The sequence below is a fragment of the Schistocerca cancellata genome, chromosome 12 (genome assembly GCF_023864275.1).
Source record: "Schistocerca cancellata isolate TAMUIC-IGC-003103 chromosome 12, iqSchCanc2.1, whole genome shotgun sequence".
NCBI lineage: Eukaryota > Metazoa > Arthropoda > Insecta > Orthoptera > Acrididae > Schistocerca > Schistocerca cancellata.
This window is the reverse complement of record NC_064637.1, coordinates 156,759,920-156,775,607: the sequence shown is the minus strand read 5'-3', so window position 1 is coordinate 156,775,607 and position 15,688 is coordinate 156,759,920. Positions and strand designations below refer to the sequence as shown.

General features: G+C 46.0%; 1 protein-coding gene across 1 annotated transcript in view; it reads right to left on the bottom strand.

Moving 5' to 3' along the window:
- Window positions 1-15,688, bottom strand: part of LOC126109661 (nascent polypeptide-associated complex subunit alpha, muscle-specific form-like) — a 232,183-nt gene that overhangs the window by 55,953 nt on the left and 160,542 nt on the right. The window contains exon 8 of the mRNA XM_049914707.1: window positions 8,322-8,537. Within this exon, the coding sequence (XP_049770664.1) occupies window positions 8,322-8,537 (216 nt within the window). The remainder of the gene's footprint in view (window positions 1-8,321; window positions 8,538-15,688) is intronic.

Genomic DNA, 15,688 nt, shown 5'->3' with positions numbered 1-15,688 from the left:
GTCTGCACACGCCCCACACCATTACAGAGCCTCCACCAGCTTGAACAGTCCCCAGCTGACATGCAGGGTCCTTGGATTCATGAAGTTATGTCTCCACACGCCCCACACCATTACAGAGCCTCCACCAACAGTCCCCTGGTGACATGCAGGGTCCATGGATTCACGAGGTTATCTCCATATCTGTGCACGTCCATCCGCTCGTCCGACCAGGCAACATGGCGTCGGTGTTGAAGGGCCCAGGCAAGGCGTAAAGTTTTGTGTTGTGCAGTCATCAAGGGTACACGAAGGGGTCTTCGGCTCCGAAAGACCATATCGTTGATCTTTCATTGAGTGGGTCGCCCACTGGCAGTTGATGGCCCAGCGTTGAAATCTGTAGCAATTTGCGGAAGGGCTGTACTTCAGTCACGTTGAACGATTCCCTTCAGTCGTCGTTGGTCCCGTTCTTGCAAGACGCAGCGGCGTCAGAATTTTGATGTTTTACCGGATCCTTGGTATTCACGGTACACTCGTGAAATGGTCGCACGGGAAATTTGCCACTTTATCGCTACCTCGTAGATGCTGTGTCTCATCGCTCGTGCGCCGACTGTAACTTCAAACTCACTTAAATCTTGATAAGCTGCCATTGTAGCCACAGTAATCGATCTAACAACTGCGCCAAACACTTTATGTGTTATATAGGCATTACCGACCGCAGCGCCTGACTCAACCTGTTTAGGTGTCTGTCTATACCAGTTTGTTGGAAGTGTAATTTACTGTCTGTTGATGATCAAGTTTTGTAGTCGAGTTGAAGGAGATTTAAGTTACATGTTTTGAAAATTAGTGAAGAAATGTGAGGAAAAGGGTACTGACATGTACGTTAACACAGTGTAAGGCCATAGAAGGTTTAAAAACCTTGGTTTAAAAACCAAGAAGGTAGTTATTAAAACTACACCCTCATATACATAGAGTATCTGACACAAAATGTCCCCCTCATATGGAATGCGCAATTCACCGCCAGATGTCTCAAGAAGTGTCTTCACCAGTGTGAGAGGGGGCGGGGAGTACTGTGTTGTGAGTAGTGAAGCAGTGACAGCAGAATGGGTCACTCAGCGCCCTCCAGCGGTGATTAGACATTGGATGTCACCTGAGTAACAAATGCATCAGGCACACTTCAACGATTCTAAAGGTGCCCAAGTTGACTGTAGGCGATGTGTATGTCAAGTGGAAACGCGAAAAACGCGAAGGAACGGCCATAACTAAACCGAGGCCGGGCAGACACCTTGTACTGACGTACAGAGACCGTACACCACTGCGAAGAGTGGTTGCAAAAAAATCGAAGGAAAATCGCCAGAAGGAATCACTCCTGAGTTTCAAAGTGCTACCAGCTGTCCAGCTGGCTCAGTGACTGCAGATATGTCTCAAAAGTTTGGAGTGCAATGGTCCAACAGATCCACATAAGTGACACACTTCTGTAGTCATTACTGAGCCACGCCTGAGGTGGTGAAAAAGAAAAAAGAAAAAAAAAGACTGCAGTGGACAGTGAATGACTGGAAACGATTCATTTGGGATGATGCATCACGTTGTACCCTGTCGCAATCCAACAGAAGGGTTTCATTGGACGAATGTTAGTTGCCATAATGTGTAGTGCCAACAGAGAAGCACGAATGAGGCGGTTTATCGTGTGGGTGAGTATCTTTCGTGGTTAGGGTGTGGTCCTCTTATTTCGTTTAAGAAAACGTTAAATGTTGAAGGATAGGAGAACATACTGCGTACAGTAGAGGAACAGTTCGGAGACGACAACGGTTTGTATCAGCGTGACGTTAAGGAGCGTCTGTGTTGCAGTGGTCGCTCCAGAGGCGAGAGTCCAACGTCAGTACCTCGTCTGATACCGGCCCTTGTGGAAGAATGTGCTGCAGTCCCTCCGCAGACATTCGGACACCTCACTCAAAGTGTACCCAGCACAGTTCAAGTCGCCATAAAGGCGAAGGCTGGACACACCCCACACTAATGCCCACTTGTAAATGTCCGGATACTTTGGACCATATTACTCATCCTTCCATATACACTGGTGAGCAAAATTAAAGTAACAAACTGCTATTTAACTCAGTATTAAGAGAACAGTCTTAATCGCGATTTTTTATTTATTTAGTGCCGACCGATTTCAGCCCATCGCAGAGGCTAACATATGGTGTACTGGTGGTGGCGTCACGTCTACCGAGGTGTGGCAGCAGACTGACGCCTCCAGCGGTCGACCATATGTTCGTCCTGAACGTGGCCCCTGCGATGGGCTGAAACCGGTCGGCACTAAATAAATACAAAATTGCAATTATGTTTTCTTAATACTCAGTTAATTTATACCAATCGTTATTTCCCCACAACCGTGTTGTCCAAACAAACTGCTATTTACCCAGGCTACGTCTAATCCACGATATAATCATACAAACTATCAACAGATCTCTTACGATCGTGTTCTGCACGGAAGATGGCTTTCCGATCAACAGAGAACCAAGGCAACAATGACACCATGGTCACTATCAAGCGGGGTGGTGTATGCAGAGTAGTCCCACATCGACAACCGCTGTGTACACAGTCACAGACGGTGCAGTACGGTACAGTCAAGAGACGCCTACCAGACTCTCTGCAGTGGAGAGTCATAGGATGAATGGAAGCAGGAGAGTCGTAAAATAATGTGGCCTGATGGCTTAATGCGAATCGTTCTGTTGTTTCTCAGATGAGGGGACAGTTTATAGAGGCCGAAACTGTGTCCTGGAGATCAGGACGGGAACAACCACTTGTGACCTCAGAAAGAGACGACTGTTGTTTGGCTGTCAGGGCACGACGGTACTGCTCTGCAACTGGCATCTGACCTCGCAACACCCCCTGGACGTGCTGTATCGAGGCAGAAGATGTTCAGAAGGCTTCAGCGGAATGGCAGACCTGTTGTATGCGTGCCTCTGGCGTGTCGTTCCAGGAGGGAATGTCTAGAGTGGAGCTGTCAACATGCCACCTGGGCGGTCGAACGGTTGGCCATTGCTCTTTTCACAGCCGAGTCCCGATTTGGTCTGGAGAGTGATTCTCGACGGATTCGCATCTGGGAAAGCACGCAGAACGATATTTAGGAACACACACATTGTAGAAAGAGACCGATATCGAGGAGGATACCTAATAGTGTCGGCGCTGATTATGTTGGCCACTCGAACACCTCTGTATGAAACTGTACAGGTGTATCGGCAAAGTTTAACTGCTGTCACGTATCGTGACGAGATCTTAGGACCTCATGAGCGGTTTTACATCTACATTTATACTCCGCAGGCCACCCAACGGTATGTGGCGGAGGGCACTTTACGTGCCACTGTCATTACCTCCCTTTCCTGTTCCACTCGCATATGGTTCGTGGGAAGAACGACTGCCAGAAAGCGTCCGTGCGCGCTCGAATCTCTCTAATTTTACATTACTGATCTCCTCGGGAGGAATAAGTAGGGGAAAGCAATATATTCGATACTTCATCCAGAAACGCGCCCTCTCGAAACGTGGACAGCAAGCTACACCGCGACGCAGGGCGCCTCTCTTGAAGAGTCTGCAACTTGAGTTTGCTATACAGCTCCGTAACGCTATCACCCTTACCAAATAACCCTGTGACGAACCGCGCCGCTCTTCTTTGGATCTTCTCTATCTCCTCTGTCAACCCGACCTGGTACGGATCCCACACTGATGCGCAATACTCAAGTATAGGTCGAACGAGTGTTTTGTAAGCCACCTCCTTTGTTGATGGACTACATTTTCTAAGGACTCTCCCAATGAATCTCAACCTGGTACCCGCCTTACCAACAATTAATTTTATACGATCATTCCACTTCAAATCGTTCCGCACGCATACTCCCAGATATTTTACAGAAGTAACTGCTACCAGTGTTTGTTCCGCTATCATGTAATCATACAATAAAGGATCCTTCTTTCTATGTATTCGCACTACATTACATTTGTCTATGTTAGGGTCAGTTGCCACTCCCTGCACCAAGTGCCTATCCGCTGCAGATCTTCCTGTATTTCGCTGCAATTATCTAATGCTGCAACTTCTCTGTATACTACAGCATCATCCGCGAAAAGCCGCATGGAACTTCCGACACTATCTACTAGGTCATTTATATATATTGTGAAAAGCAATGGTCCCGTAACACTCCCCTGTGGCACGCCAGAGGTTACTTTAACGTCTGTAGACGTCTCTCCATTGAGAACAACATGCTGTGTTCTGTTTGCTAAAAACTCTTCAATCCAGCCACACAGCTGGTCTGATATTCCGTAGGCTCTTACTTTGTTTATCAGGCGACGGTGCGGAACTGTATCGAACGCCTTCCGGAAGTCAAGGAAAATGGCCTCTACCTGGGAGCCTGTATCTAATATTTTCTGGGTCTCATGAACAAATAATGCGAGCTGGGTCTCACACGATCACTGTTTCCGGAATCGATGTTGATTCTTACAGAGTAGATTCTGGGTTTCCAGAAATGACATGATACGCGAGCAAAAAACACGTTCTAAAATTCTACAACAGATCGATGTCAGAGATATAGGCCTATAGTTTTGCGCATCTGCTCGATGACCCTTCTTTAAAAGTGGGACTACCTGTGCTCTTTTCCAATCATTTGGAACCTTCCGTTCCTCTAGAGATTTGCGGTACACGGCTGTTAGAATGGGGCAAGTTATTTTGCGTACTCTGTGTAGAATCGAATTGGTATCCCGTGAGGTCCAGTGGACTTTCCTCTGTTGAGTGATTTCAGTCGCTTTTCTATTCCTTGGACACTTATTTCGATGTCAACGGTTGTTGCGAGGCGCTGTGGTCTTATACTTTGTATTGATGGAGGATAACGTTCGACCTCATAGGGCACAGGTGGTTGTTGTTTTTTTGGAAACAGAAGATATTGGACGCATGGCGTAGCCTGCTCGCTCTCCCGACTTAAATTCCATCGAGCATGTGTGGGATGCACTTGGAAGACGGGTTGCATCGATGTCGGTGTTGACCAACCGCTCTCCAAGACCTACGAGCAGCGCTGCAGGAAGAATGGGCGTTACTGTCTCAATATGAGACTGATGACATTAGTCACAGCATGTTCCGCCGTTGTCAGGCCTGTGTTGGTACCAGAGTAGGTCACACCCCATACTGAGCACCTTAACCAGTTACCAGAATGGGTGTGCAAATCAGTTAAGTTGAAAAAAAAAGAAAAACAAGGAAAATTTTTGTATACCATTATGGATGTTGCAATTGTTTACGTTATGTATTTTTTACATTGTTTCCACTTCACTATAACCTGTTTCTACTGTTCTGTGACAAAATTGAGACGCCCTGCTAAACCTGCAGGACAGGACAGGTAGTTGAAATTGTGGAAAGGGGCCAAACTAAGCGGCTCTCAGTTACACTCGAACATACAACTTTATTTATTTGACCAATCATTACAAGAGCCAAGAAAATTAAAAAAATACAGCATTAATTTGTGGAACTTAATTACCGGCTGAATGCGCTATACAACCTCATGCCTTAAGGGGAAGACCATTTTGATTTGAAATCGGCTGAAAGCCAATAACTTAAGACTCAAACGAAAATCAGAAATTTAAAAGGCCTTATCTTAAAACAGTTCTTTAATTAGGCTGAAGTCCCAAACAATCTGACACCTTAAGAGCAAAACAACTTTAATTTAAAAATCGGTTGAAGCCCCATCACTTAACACTCTAACCAAAATAAATTTACCTTAAAACAGTTCTTTAAATTAGGCTGAAGGCCCAAACAATCTTAAGCCTTAAGGGCAACACAACCTTAATTCAAAAATCGGCTAGAAGCCATACAAATACAAACAACAAGAACAAATAAGAAAAGGCAGTACACCAAACGGCGCTCAGAAGTTTCCGAAGGTCGGCCTGGAATTCAAACACTAACGCTCGCTTAGGCGAGACAGGCAGTTGTCCCAACCATTCTCAATCCGACAACAACCCAACCGACAGACAGTCAACGGACCCACCGACAAGATAGCTTCCGCTCCACCCGACCACAACACAACAGGGGGTTCAAAGGGACTACGTAGAAAGTATTGGCGCCCACAACGAATTATACATTGAGCTGTCAAACTACACATCGTGCTGGACAGCGACAACACGAGGAGGAAAATACACTGCCCGAATTTACGTCAACGGCCAGGGCAGGTAACCGGAATGTTAACGGCCACAAGGCAGAAGATTCCACTGGTGCACCGCAATTCAAAATAACCAAGTACAGTTAACCTCCACCGCAGGGTGCCTAAAATTTGCCAACTTGTAAAGACAGGTTTTTGCTTGCGGGAATTTCCCAACAGCCAACAGCGAACTCCAAAGGACACAATGTGAAAAGTCGTGACTTGCTGGTAGATTAAGTCAAAATTCAACTTTCGTGTCCAGGATCGGTGAGCCACGGACCTCGTAGCAATGGGAACAGCGCCACACACTGCGACCGCGCGTGGACGCCGCCAGCGGCCCCGGCCAAACTACGCGCCGTGGAGATTTCCTCGCTGTTCCACGCCAACCGACCAACTGCTCGCACACAGCCCAGCTGGAAACTATAAGCGCCAGGCCAAAGATAGTTCAAGGTGCGAATATCGATACGCACCGCTGCTGCCACTCGCGGAGAGAGAGGATAACAGCATAATCGCGATACCGCGGCAGACTAAACACAGAGTAGCATTGTTGTTCTTGTGGCCTTCAGTCCTGAGACTGGTTTGAAGCAACTCTCCATGCTACTCTATCCTGTGCAAGCTTCTTCATCTCCCAGTACCTACTGCAGCCTACACCCTTCTCAATTTGCTTAGTGTATTCATCTCTTGGTCTCCCTCTACAATTTTTACCCTCCACGCTGCCCTCCAGTACTAAATTTGTGATCCCTTGATGCCTCAGAACATGTCCTACCAACCGATCCCTTCTTCTGGTCAAATTGTGCCACAAACTCCTCTTCTCCCCAATTCTATTCAATACCTCCTCATTAGTTATGTGATCTACCCATCTAATCTTCAGCATTCTTCTGTAGCACCACATTTCGAAATCTTCTATTTTCTTCTTGTCTACTATTTATCGTCCATGTTTCACTTCCATACATGGCTTCACTCCATAAAAATACTTTCAGAAACGACTTCCTGACACTTAAATCTATACTGGATGTTAACAAATTTCTCTTCTTCAGAAACGCTTTCCTTGCCATTGCCAGTCTACATTTTATATCCTCTCTACTTCGACCATCATCAGTTATTTTGCTCCCCAAATAGCAAAACTCCTTTACTAATTTAAGTGTCTCATTTGCTAATGTAATTCCCTCAGCATCACCCGACTTAATTCGACTACATTCCATTATCTTCGTTTTGCTTGTGTTTGTGTTGGTCTTACATCCTCCTTTCAAGACACTGTCCATTCCGTTCAATTGCTCTTCCAGGTCCTTTGCTGTCTCTGACGGAATTACAATGTCATCGGCGAACCTCAAAGTTTTTATTTCTTTTCCATGGATTTTGATGCCTACTCCGAACTTTTCTTTTGTTTCCTTTACTGCTTGCTCAATATACAGATTGAATAGCATCGGGGAGAGGCTACAACCCTGTTTAAACTCCCTTCCCAATCACTGCTTCCCTTTCATGCCCCTCGACTCTCATAACTGCCACCTGCTTTCTGTACAAATTGTAAATAGCCTTTCGCTCCCTGTATTTTACCCCTACCACCTTTAGAATTTGAAAGAGCATATTCCAGTCAACATTGCGAAAGCTTTCTTTAAGTCTACAAATGCAATTTCTACCGAATCCAACCTGATCTTCCCCGAGGTCAGCTCCTACCAGTTTTTCCATTCGTCTATAAAGAATTCGCGTTAGTATTTTGCAGCTGTGGCTTATTAAACTGATTGTTCGGTAATTTTCACATCTGTCAACACCTGCTTTCTTTGCGATTGGAATTATTATATTCTTCTTGAAGTCTGAGAGAATTTCACCTGTCTCATACATCTTGCTCACCAGATGGTAGAGTTTTGTCAGGACTGGCTCTCGCAAGGCTGTCAGTAGTTCTAATGGAATGTTGTCTACTCCCGGGGCCTTGTTTCGACTTACAGTAGCAATCAAGGTTTAATCCAAAGCATAACATGAGCCAGCCACGGCTCAAAAATAAACACAGCCTTGCCAAATTTCCGTTTGTTTACTTTTGGACACCGGTGCAGCTCACATCTATGTTCCCAATAGCCCTGGGCACGCCCCACCATTTGACGCTGCCTGACGCCTCTTCTACGCCGCCCTACGGTGTGCACCCCACTGTGCGCCAGAGCTACGGCGCCGGTGAGCAGCGAGCGAACTGACCTTCCTGCGGCCGTTGAGCACGTGGTGCTCTATGGCGACGGGCTCTCCGCCGCCCTGCAGCTCCTTGGGGACGGGCTGCCGCCCCCACGCCTCCCAGCTGCCCTCCTCGGGCCCCCCGGCGGCCGCCCCCTCCACCCCTGCAGCCGGCGGGCCACCAGTCGGAGGCGGAATCGCCGTCTTGCGAGCGTAGGCGGGCACCTCCTTCACGTCGCTCGCCTGCCCACACAAAGCACTTCCTTCACCATACGCCATCAGGGGGACAGCAATTAGAGTAAATACAGTACACTATACAAGGCACACTTCCTCGGCAGCATTGTATGGCGTGATTGGAAATACAAACTTCACAACACGTGTATGAATGAACAAATACAGTTTTATCACTCATCTTGGTCAAACATCACCAAATAGATCCCTCTGGCAAAGCATCTTGCTAACAAAGGCATAAAACTTGATATTTTCGAACAAATCCCCCCCCCCCTCTGCCACCCCAGTTACATTTTAACTGTATTTGTGTCAACCTCCGACAACCTACCAGAGAAATGTTCTTCTAGTATGTAACTAAGTAACTAAGCCTCCTGGACCTAAAAAGTAAAAAAAAAATAACCCTCAAGTCATAAGAAGATCAAAATCAGTGATCCAGATTTGATACACAAATCAAAAAAAAGTTTTGCATCACGTCGGTTCCGAGAGTTCCGGAACCTGTACAGAAAATTGGGATAGAGCTCAACATAAAATTATTTTCGCCTTTTTTATTGCTCATGCAAACCACACACTGCATGTTGTACCACCATACAGCGAGACCTTCAGAAGTGGTGGTCCAGATTGCTGCACACACCGGTACATCTAATACCCAGTGGCACCCGGTAGCCTGTATTCGTCGTGGCATACTATCCACAAGTTCATCAAGGCACTGTTGGTCCAGATTGTCCTCAACGCTGATTCGGCATAGATCCCTCAGAGTGGTTGGTGGGTCACGTCGTCCATAAACTGCCCTTTTCAGCCTATCCCAGGCATGTTCGATTAGGGTCATGTCTGGAGAACATGCTCGCCACTCTAGTCGAGCGATGTCGTTATCCTGAAGGAAGTCATTCACAAGATGTGCACGATGGGGGAGCGAACTTTCGTCCACGAAGACGAATGTCTCGCCAATATGCTGCCGAAAAGGTTGCACTACCGGTCGGAGGATGGCATTCACGTATCGTACAGCAGTTACGGCCCCACATTATGCCACTCCGGAACAGCAGGGAACCTCCACCTTGCTGCACTCGCTGGCCAGTGTGTCTAAGGCGTACAGCCTGACCAGTTTGCCTCCAAACTCGTCTCCGACGATCGTCTGGTTGAGGGCATATGCGGCACTCATTTCCGAAGAGAACGTGATGCTAATCCTGAGCGGTCCATTCGGCACGTTGTTGGGCCCATCTGTACCGCGCTGCATGGTGTAGTGGTTGCAAAGATGGACCTCGCCATGGATGGCGCATTATGCAGCCTATTGCGCACAGTTTGAGTCGTAACACGACGTCCTGTGGCTGCACGAAAAGCCTTATTCAACATGGTGGCGTTGCTGTCAGGGTTCCTGCTGGCCATAATCCGTAGGTAGCGGTCATCCACTGCAGTAGTAGCCCTTGGGCGGCCTGAGCGAGGCACGTCTTCGACGGTTCCTGTCTCTCTGTATCTCCTCCATGTCCGAACAACACCGCTTTGGTTCACTCCGAGACGCCTGCACACTGCCCTTGTTTCCGGCCGGAGTGGCCAAGCGGTTCTAGGCGCTACAGTCTGGAACCGTGCGACCACTTCGGTCGCAGATTCGAATCCTGCCTCGGGCATGGATGTGTGTGCTGTCCTTAAGTTAGTTAGGTTTAAGTAGTTCTAAGTTCTAGGGGACTGATGACCTCAGATGTTAAGTCCCATAGTGCTCAGAGCCATTTGAACCATTTTTTAGCCACTTCCCTTGTTGATAGGCCTTCCTGGCACAAAGTAACAATGCGGACGCGATCGAACCGCGGTATTGACCGTCTAGGCATGATTGAACTACAGACAACACGAACTGTTTACCTCCTTTCTGGTGGAATGACTGGAACTGATCGGCTGTTGGAGCACGTCCATCTACTATGCGCTGCTCATGTATGGTTGTTTACATCTTTGAGCGGGTTTAGTGACATCTGCGAACAGTCAAAGGGACTGTGTGATACAATAACCACAATCAACGTCTATCTTCAGGAGTTCTGGGAACCGGGGTGATGCAAAACTTTTTTTGATGTATGTATGCGCGAAAAATGGCAATTCTGTCGGAATAAGGAAAACTGTGACGTTATCCCCACGAGAAATAAAAAATCCGTTAAATTTCCATTACACGATAAATCACAAAAATCTAATTGCTGTCAGTTCAGTTAAATACCTAGGAATTACGAACAACTTATATTGGAACAATCACAAAGATATTGTTGTGGGGAAGGCAAACCAAAGACCGCGCTTTGCAGTCAGAACACTTAGAAAATGCAACAGGTCTACTAAAGAGACTGCCTACACCTCGCTTGTCCTTCTCTATTAAAAGTATTGCTGTGCGGCGTGGGATCCTCACCACGGAGGATTGACGGAGGACCTCGAAAAAGCTCAAAGATAGACAGCTCGTTTTTTATTACAGCGAAATAGGCGGGGAGGGTCGAGACAGCGAGTGCCACGGATATGATACATGAGTTGGCGTGACAATCATTAAAATATACGCATTTTTTGTTGCTGCGAGACCTTTTCACGATATTTCAATCACCAACATTTTGCTGTGTATGCGAAAATATTTTACGGTCAGTAACCTACACAGGGATGAACGGTCACCGTACTAAAATAAGAGAAAACAGAGCTCGTATTGAAACATTTAAGTTCATTATTCCCATGTGTTGTTAAAGAGTGGAACTGTAGAACAAATGGCCTGAAAGAGGTTTGACTTACGCCATGCCAGGCACCTTAGTTGTGAATTGGAGAATAGCCATGTAGATGTAAATGTAATACCGGTCTGCATACTGTGTTATGTGCGCACAAAACGGTATCTGTGCTTGCCATTAGCTAATAATTCCAGACCATGCATACATAACTAAAAAAGTATCGCATTAGTTCACTTTTAAGTTTTTGGGGTGAAGCATGTCCCTTTGTAACATGCACCAGTTGTACGTCATATGCTGCATGCTGGGAGATCTTGACAATCGTTATATATTTTCATTCATACTGAAAAGCGTGGTCTGTGGCCGGTGGACAACAGAAAAGCTATCTGCCAGACGAATAAAAATTTCAAAGATATTGTCGCAAAACGCAATAGAACTCATTTATCGATACAGTTCACCGTATAACCATTACTCATGGTGCCTCATGGTGCCTCTTTGCCTATTTTCTTGTCACAGCACCAGTACCCAGCATTATGCTATGGAAATAAACGACCCTAAAAAGGTTCCAAAACTATTTTGTGGGAACATTACAAAAAAGTGGCTGCCTGCACTTTTTTGTATTTATATAGAAATATAGAGTTTTTCAAAAGAATTAATTCGATATCAGAAGGCTAGGCAACCTTAGGGTACTAAGCTTTTTAATAATTTTAATTTTTTGTCAAGGTTATATTGGAACATTCTTCACACTATGGAATACTTTGTTATTTGCAAGGCTTCTTAAGTGGCCTGAAATATGTAAATACTTTTGTTTCACATCTTTGACTTTGTATATAGAGATTATAAACAGTATTGGCGCTTCCTGCTTTTCTACGATTTAGAAACAATTTGCAGGTTCCGTGGATGTAGCTCTACCTGTTTATCCAACGTTCCTTACAAGGGAACCTCCCCATCGCACCCCCTCAGATTTAGTTGTAAGTTGGCACAGTGGATAGGCCTTGAAAAACTGAACACAGATCAATCGAGAAAACAGGAAGAAGTTGTGTGGAACTATGGAAAAATAAGTAAAATACACAAATTGAGTAGTCCATACGCAAGATAGGCAACATCAAGGATACTGCGATCTCAGGAGCGCCGTGGTCCCGCGGTTAGCGTGAGCGGCAGCGGAACGAGAGACGATTGGTTCAAGTCCTCCCTCCAGTGAAAAGTTTATTTTTTATTTTCAGTTTATGTGACAAACTCGTATGTTTCCATCACTTTTTTGGGAGTAATTACCACATCCACTAGAAAACCTAAATCGGGCAAGGTAGAAGAATCTTTTTACCCATTCGCCAAGTGTACAAGTTAGGTGGGTCGACAACATATTCCTGTCATGTGACGCACATGCCGTCACCAGTGTCGTACAGAATATAGCAGAGTGTTTTCCTGTGGAGGAATCGGTTGACCTATGACCTTGCGATCAAATGTTTTCGTTCCCCATTGGAGAGGCACGTCCTTTCATCTACTAATCGCACGGTTTTGCGGTGCGGTCGCAAAACACAGACACTAAACTTATAACAGTGAACAGAGACGTCAATGAACGAACGGACAGACCATAACTTTGCGAAAATAAGAAATTAAACTTTTACCTCGACGGCAGACTTGAACCAAGGACCTCTCATTCCGCAGCTGCTCACGCTAACCACGGGACCACGGCGCTATTGACCTCACACTCTCCTTGATGTTGCTTATCTTGCGCATAGACTACTCAGTTTGTATATTTTGCTTATTTTTTCATAGTTCCACGCAACTTCTTCCTGTTTTCTCGATTGATCTGTGCTCAGTTTTTCAAGGCCTATCCACTGTGCCAACTTATAACTACATCTGAGGGGGGTGCGATGGGGAGGTTCCCTTGTTAGTAGGACTGACCATGTAATAAAGGGAAACAGTTACTTGCCCACCTGCATATTTTCCTGAAAACTGCTCACTGACGTGAAAAAATGGTGTCGTTCGATCTTTGTCAAATTTCTCAAATTTCCGCACCAGGAAACTTTCAAAATGATTCTCAAAAATTTTACTTCCATAATGTGGTGGTGGTAAGTTCCCATGGGACCAAATCGCTGAAGTCATCGGTCCCTAGGCTTACACACTACTTAGTCTAACTTACTAATTCACGCTAAGGTCAACACACACGCATCCATGCCCGAGGAAGGACTCGAACCCCCGGCGGAAGGAGCCGCGCGAACCGTGGCAAGGCCCCCAGACAGCGCGGCTACCGCGGCTTTCCTTAATGTCTGTGATGAGAATGAGATCAGTAGAGATGAACAGGTTCACACAATATAGGCTAATGAAGAGTGCATTAAACATGCGGCCGGCCAGAGTGGCCGAGCGGTCCTAGACGCTAAAGTCTGGAACCGCGCGACCGCTACGATCGCAGGTTCGAATCCTGCCTCGGGCATGGATGTGTGTGATGTCCTTAGGTGAGTTAGGTTTAAGTAGTTCTAAGTTCTAGGGGACTGATGACCTCAGCCGTTAAGTCCCATAGTGGTCAGAGCCATATGAACCATTAAACATGCCTGTAAACTGTAAACATGGCCCCGCAACAAGCTTCTGGTGGCCGATCCGCACTCACACAGTGTGTACACAACAGTGACAGAATGGGATGCGAGTGATGGCGCTAGTGAAGATAATGGACAGTACGTGGCGGCAAATGCAGGTACAAAGTCATCAATGAAAAATCATTACAGTATAGATTAAGAAATTCTCATAGGCGAGCTACAAACATTTAAACAGGAAAAAAGTGTATAAATACAGGGTTATTACAAATGATTGAAGCAATTTCACAGCTCTACAATTACTTTATTATTTGTGATATTTTCACAATGCTTTGCACACACATACAAAAACTCAAAAAGTTCTTTTAGGCATTCACAAATGTTCGATATGTGCCCCTTTAGTGATTCGGCAGGCATCAAGCCGATAATCACGTATTGTGTTCGAGTATAATGACTTCTCTGGAGACTAGAAATCTACTCTGTAGGAATCAGCATGGGTTTCGAAAAAGACGGTCATGTGAAACCCAGCTCGCGCTATTCGTCCACGAGACTCAGAGGGCCATAGACACGGGTTCACAGGTAGATGCCGTGTTTCTTGACTTCCGCAAGGCGTTCGATACAGTTCCCCACAGTCGTTTAATGAACAAAGTAAGAGCATATGGACTATCAGACCAATTGTGTGATTGGATTGAGGAGTTCCTAGATAACAGGACGCAGCATGTCATTCTCAATGGAGAGAAGTCTTCCGAAGTAAGAGTGATTTCAGGTGTGCCGCAGGGGAGTGTCATAGGACCGTTGCTATTCACAATATACATAAATGACCTGGTGGATGACATCGGAAGTTCACTGAGGCTTTTTGCAGATGGTGCTGTGGTGTACAGAGAGGTTGTAACAATGGAAAATTGTACTGAAATGCAGGAGGATCTGCAGCGAATTGACGCATGGTGCAGGGAATGGCAATTGAATCTCAATGTAGACAAGTGTAATGTGCTGCGAATATACAGAAAGATAGATCCTTTATCATTTAGCTACAAAATAGCAGGTCAGCAACTGGAAGCAGTTAATACCATAAATTATCTGGGAGTACGCATTAGGAGTGATTTAAAATGGAATGATCATATAATGTTGATCGTCGGTAAAGCAGATGCCAGACTGAGATTCATTGGAAGAATCCTAAGGAAATGCAATCCGAAAACAAAGGAAGTAGGCTACAGTACGCTTGTTCGCCCACTGCTTGAATACTGCTCAGCAGTGTGGGATCCGTACCAGATAGGGTTGATAGAAGAGATAGAGAAGATCCAACGGAGAGCAGCGCGCTTCGTTACAGGATCATTTAGTAATCGCGAAAGCGTTACGGAGATGATAGATAAACTCCAGTGGAAGACTCTGCAGGAGAGACGCTCAGTAGCTCGGTACGGGCTTTTATTGAAGTTTCGAGAACATACCTTCACCGAAGAGTCAAGCAGTATATTGCTCCCTCCTACGTATATCTCGCGAAGAAACCATGAGGATAAAATCAGAGAGATTAGAGCCCACACAGAGGCATACCGACAATCCTTCTTTCCACGAACAATACGAGACTGGAATAGAAGAGAGAACCGATAGAGGTACTGAAGGTACCCTCCGCCACACACCGTCAGGTGGCTTGCGGAGTATGGATGTAGATGTAGAATCAAGTTCCTCCCACACTCGGCGCAGCATGTCCCCATCAATGAGTTCGAAAGCATCTTTGATGCGAGCTCGCAGTTCTGGCACCTTTCTTGGTAGAGGAGGTTTAAACACTGAATCTTTCACATAACCCCAGAGAAAGAAATCGCATGGGGTTAAGTCGGGAGAGCGTGGAGGCCATGACATGAATTGCTGATCATGATCTCCACCACGACCGATCCATCGGTTTTCCAATCTCCTGTTTAAGAAATGCCGAACATCATGATGGAAGTGCGGTGGAGCACCATCCTGTTGA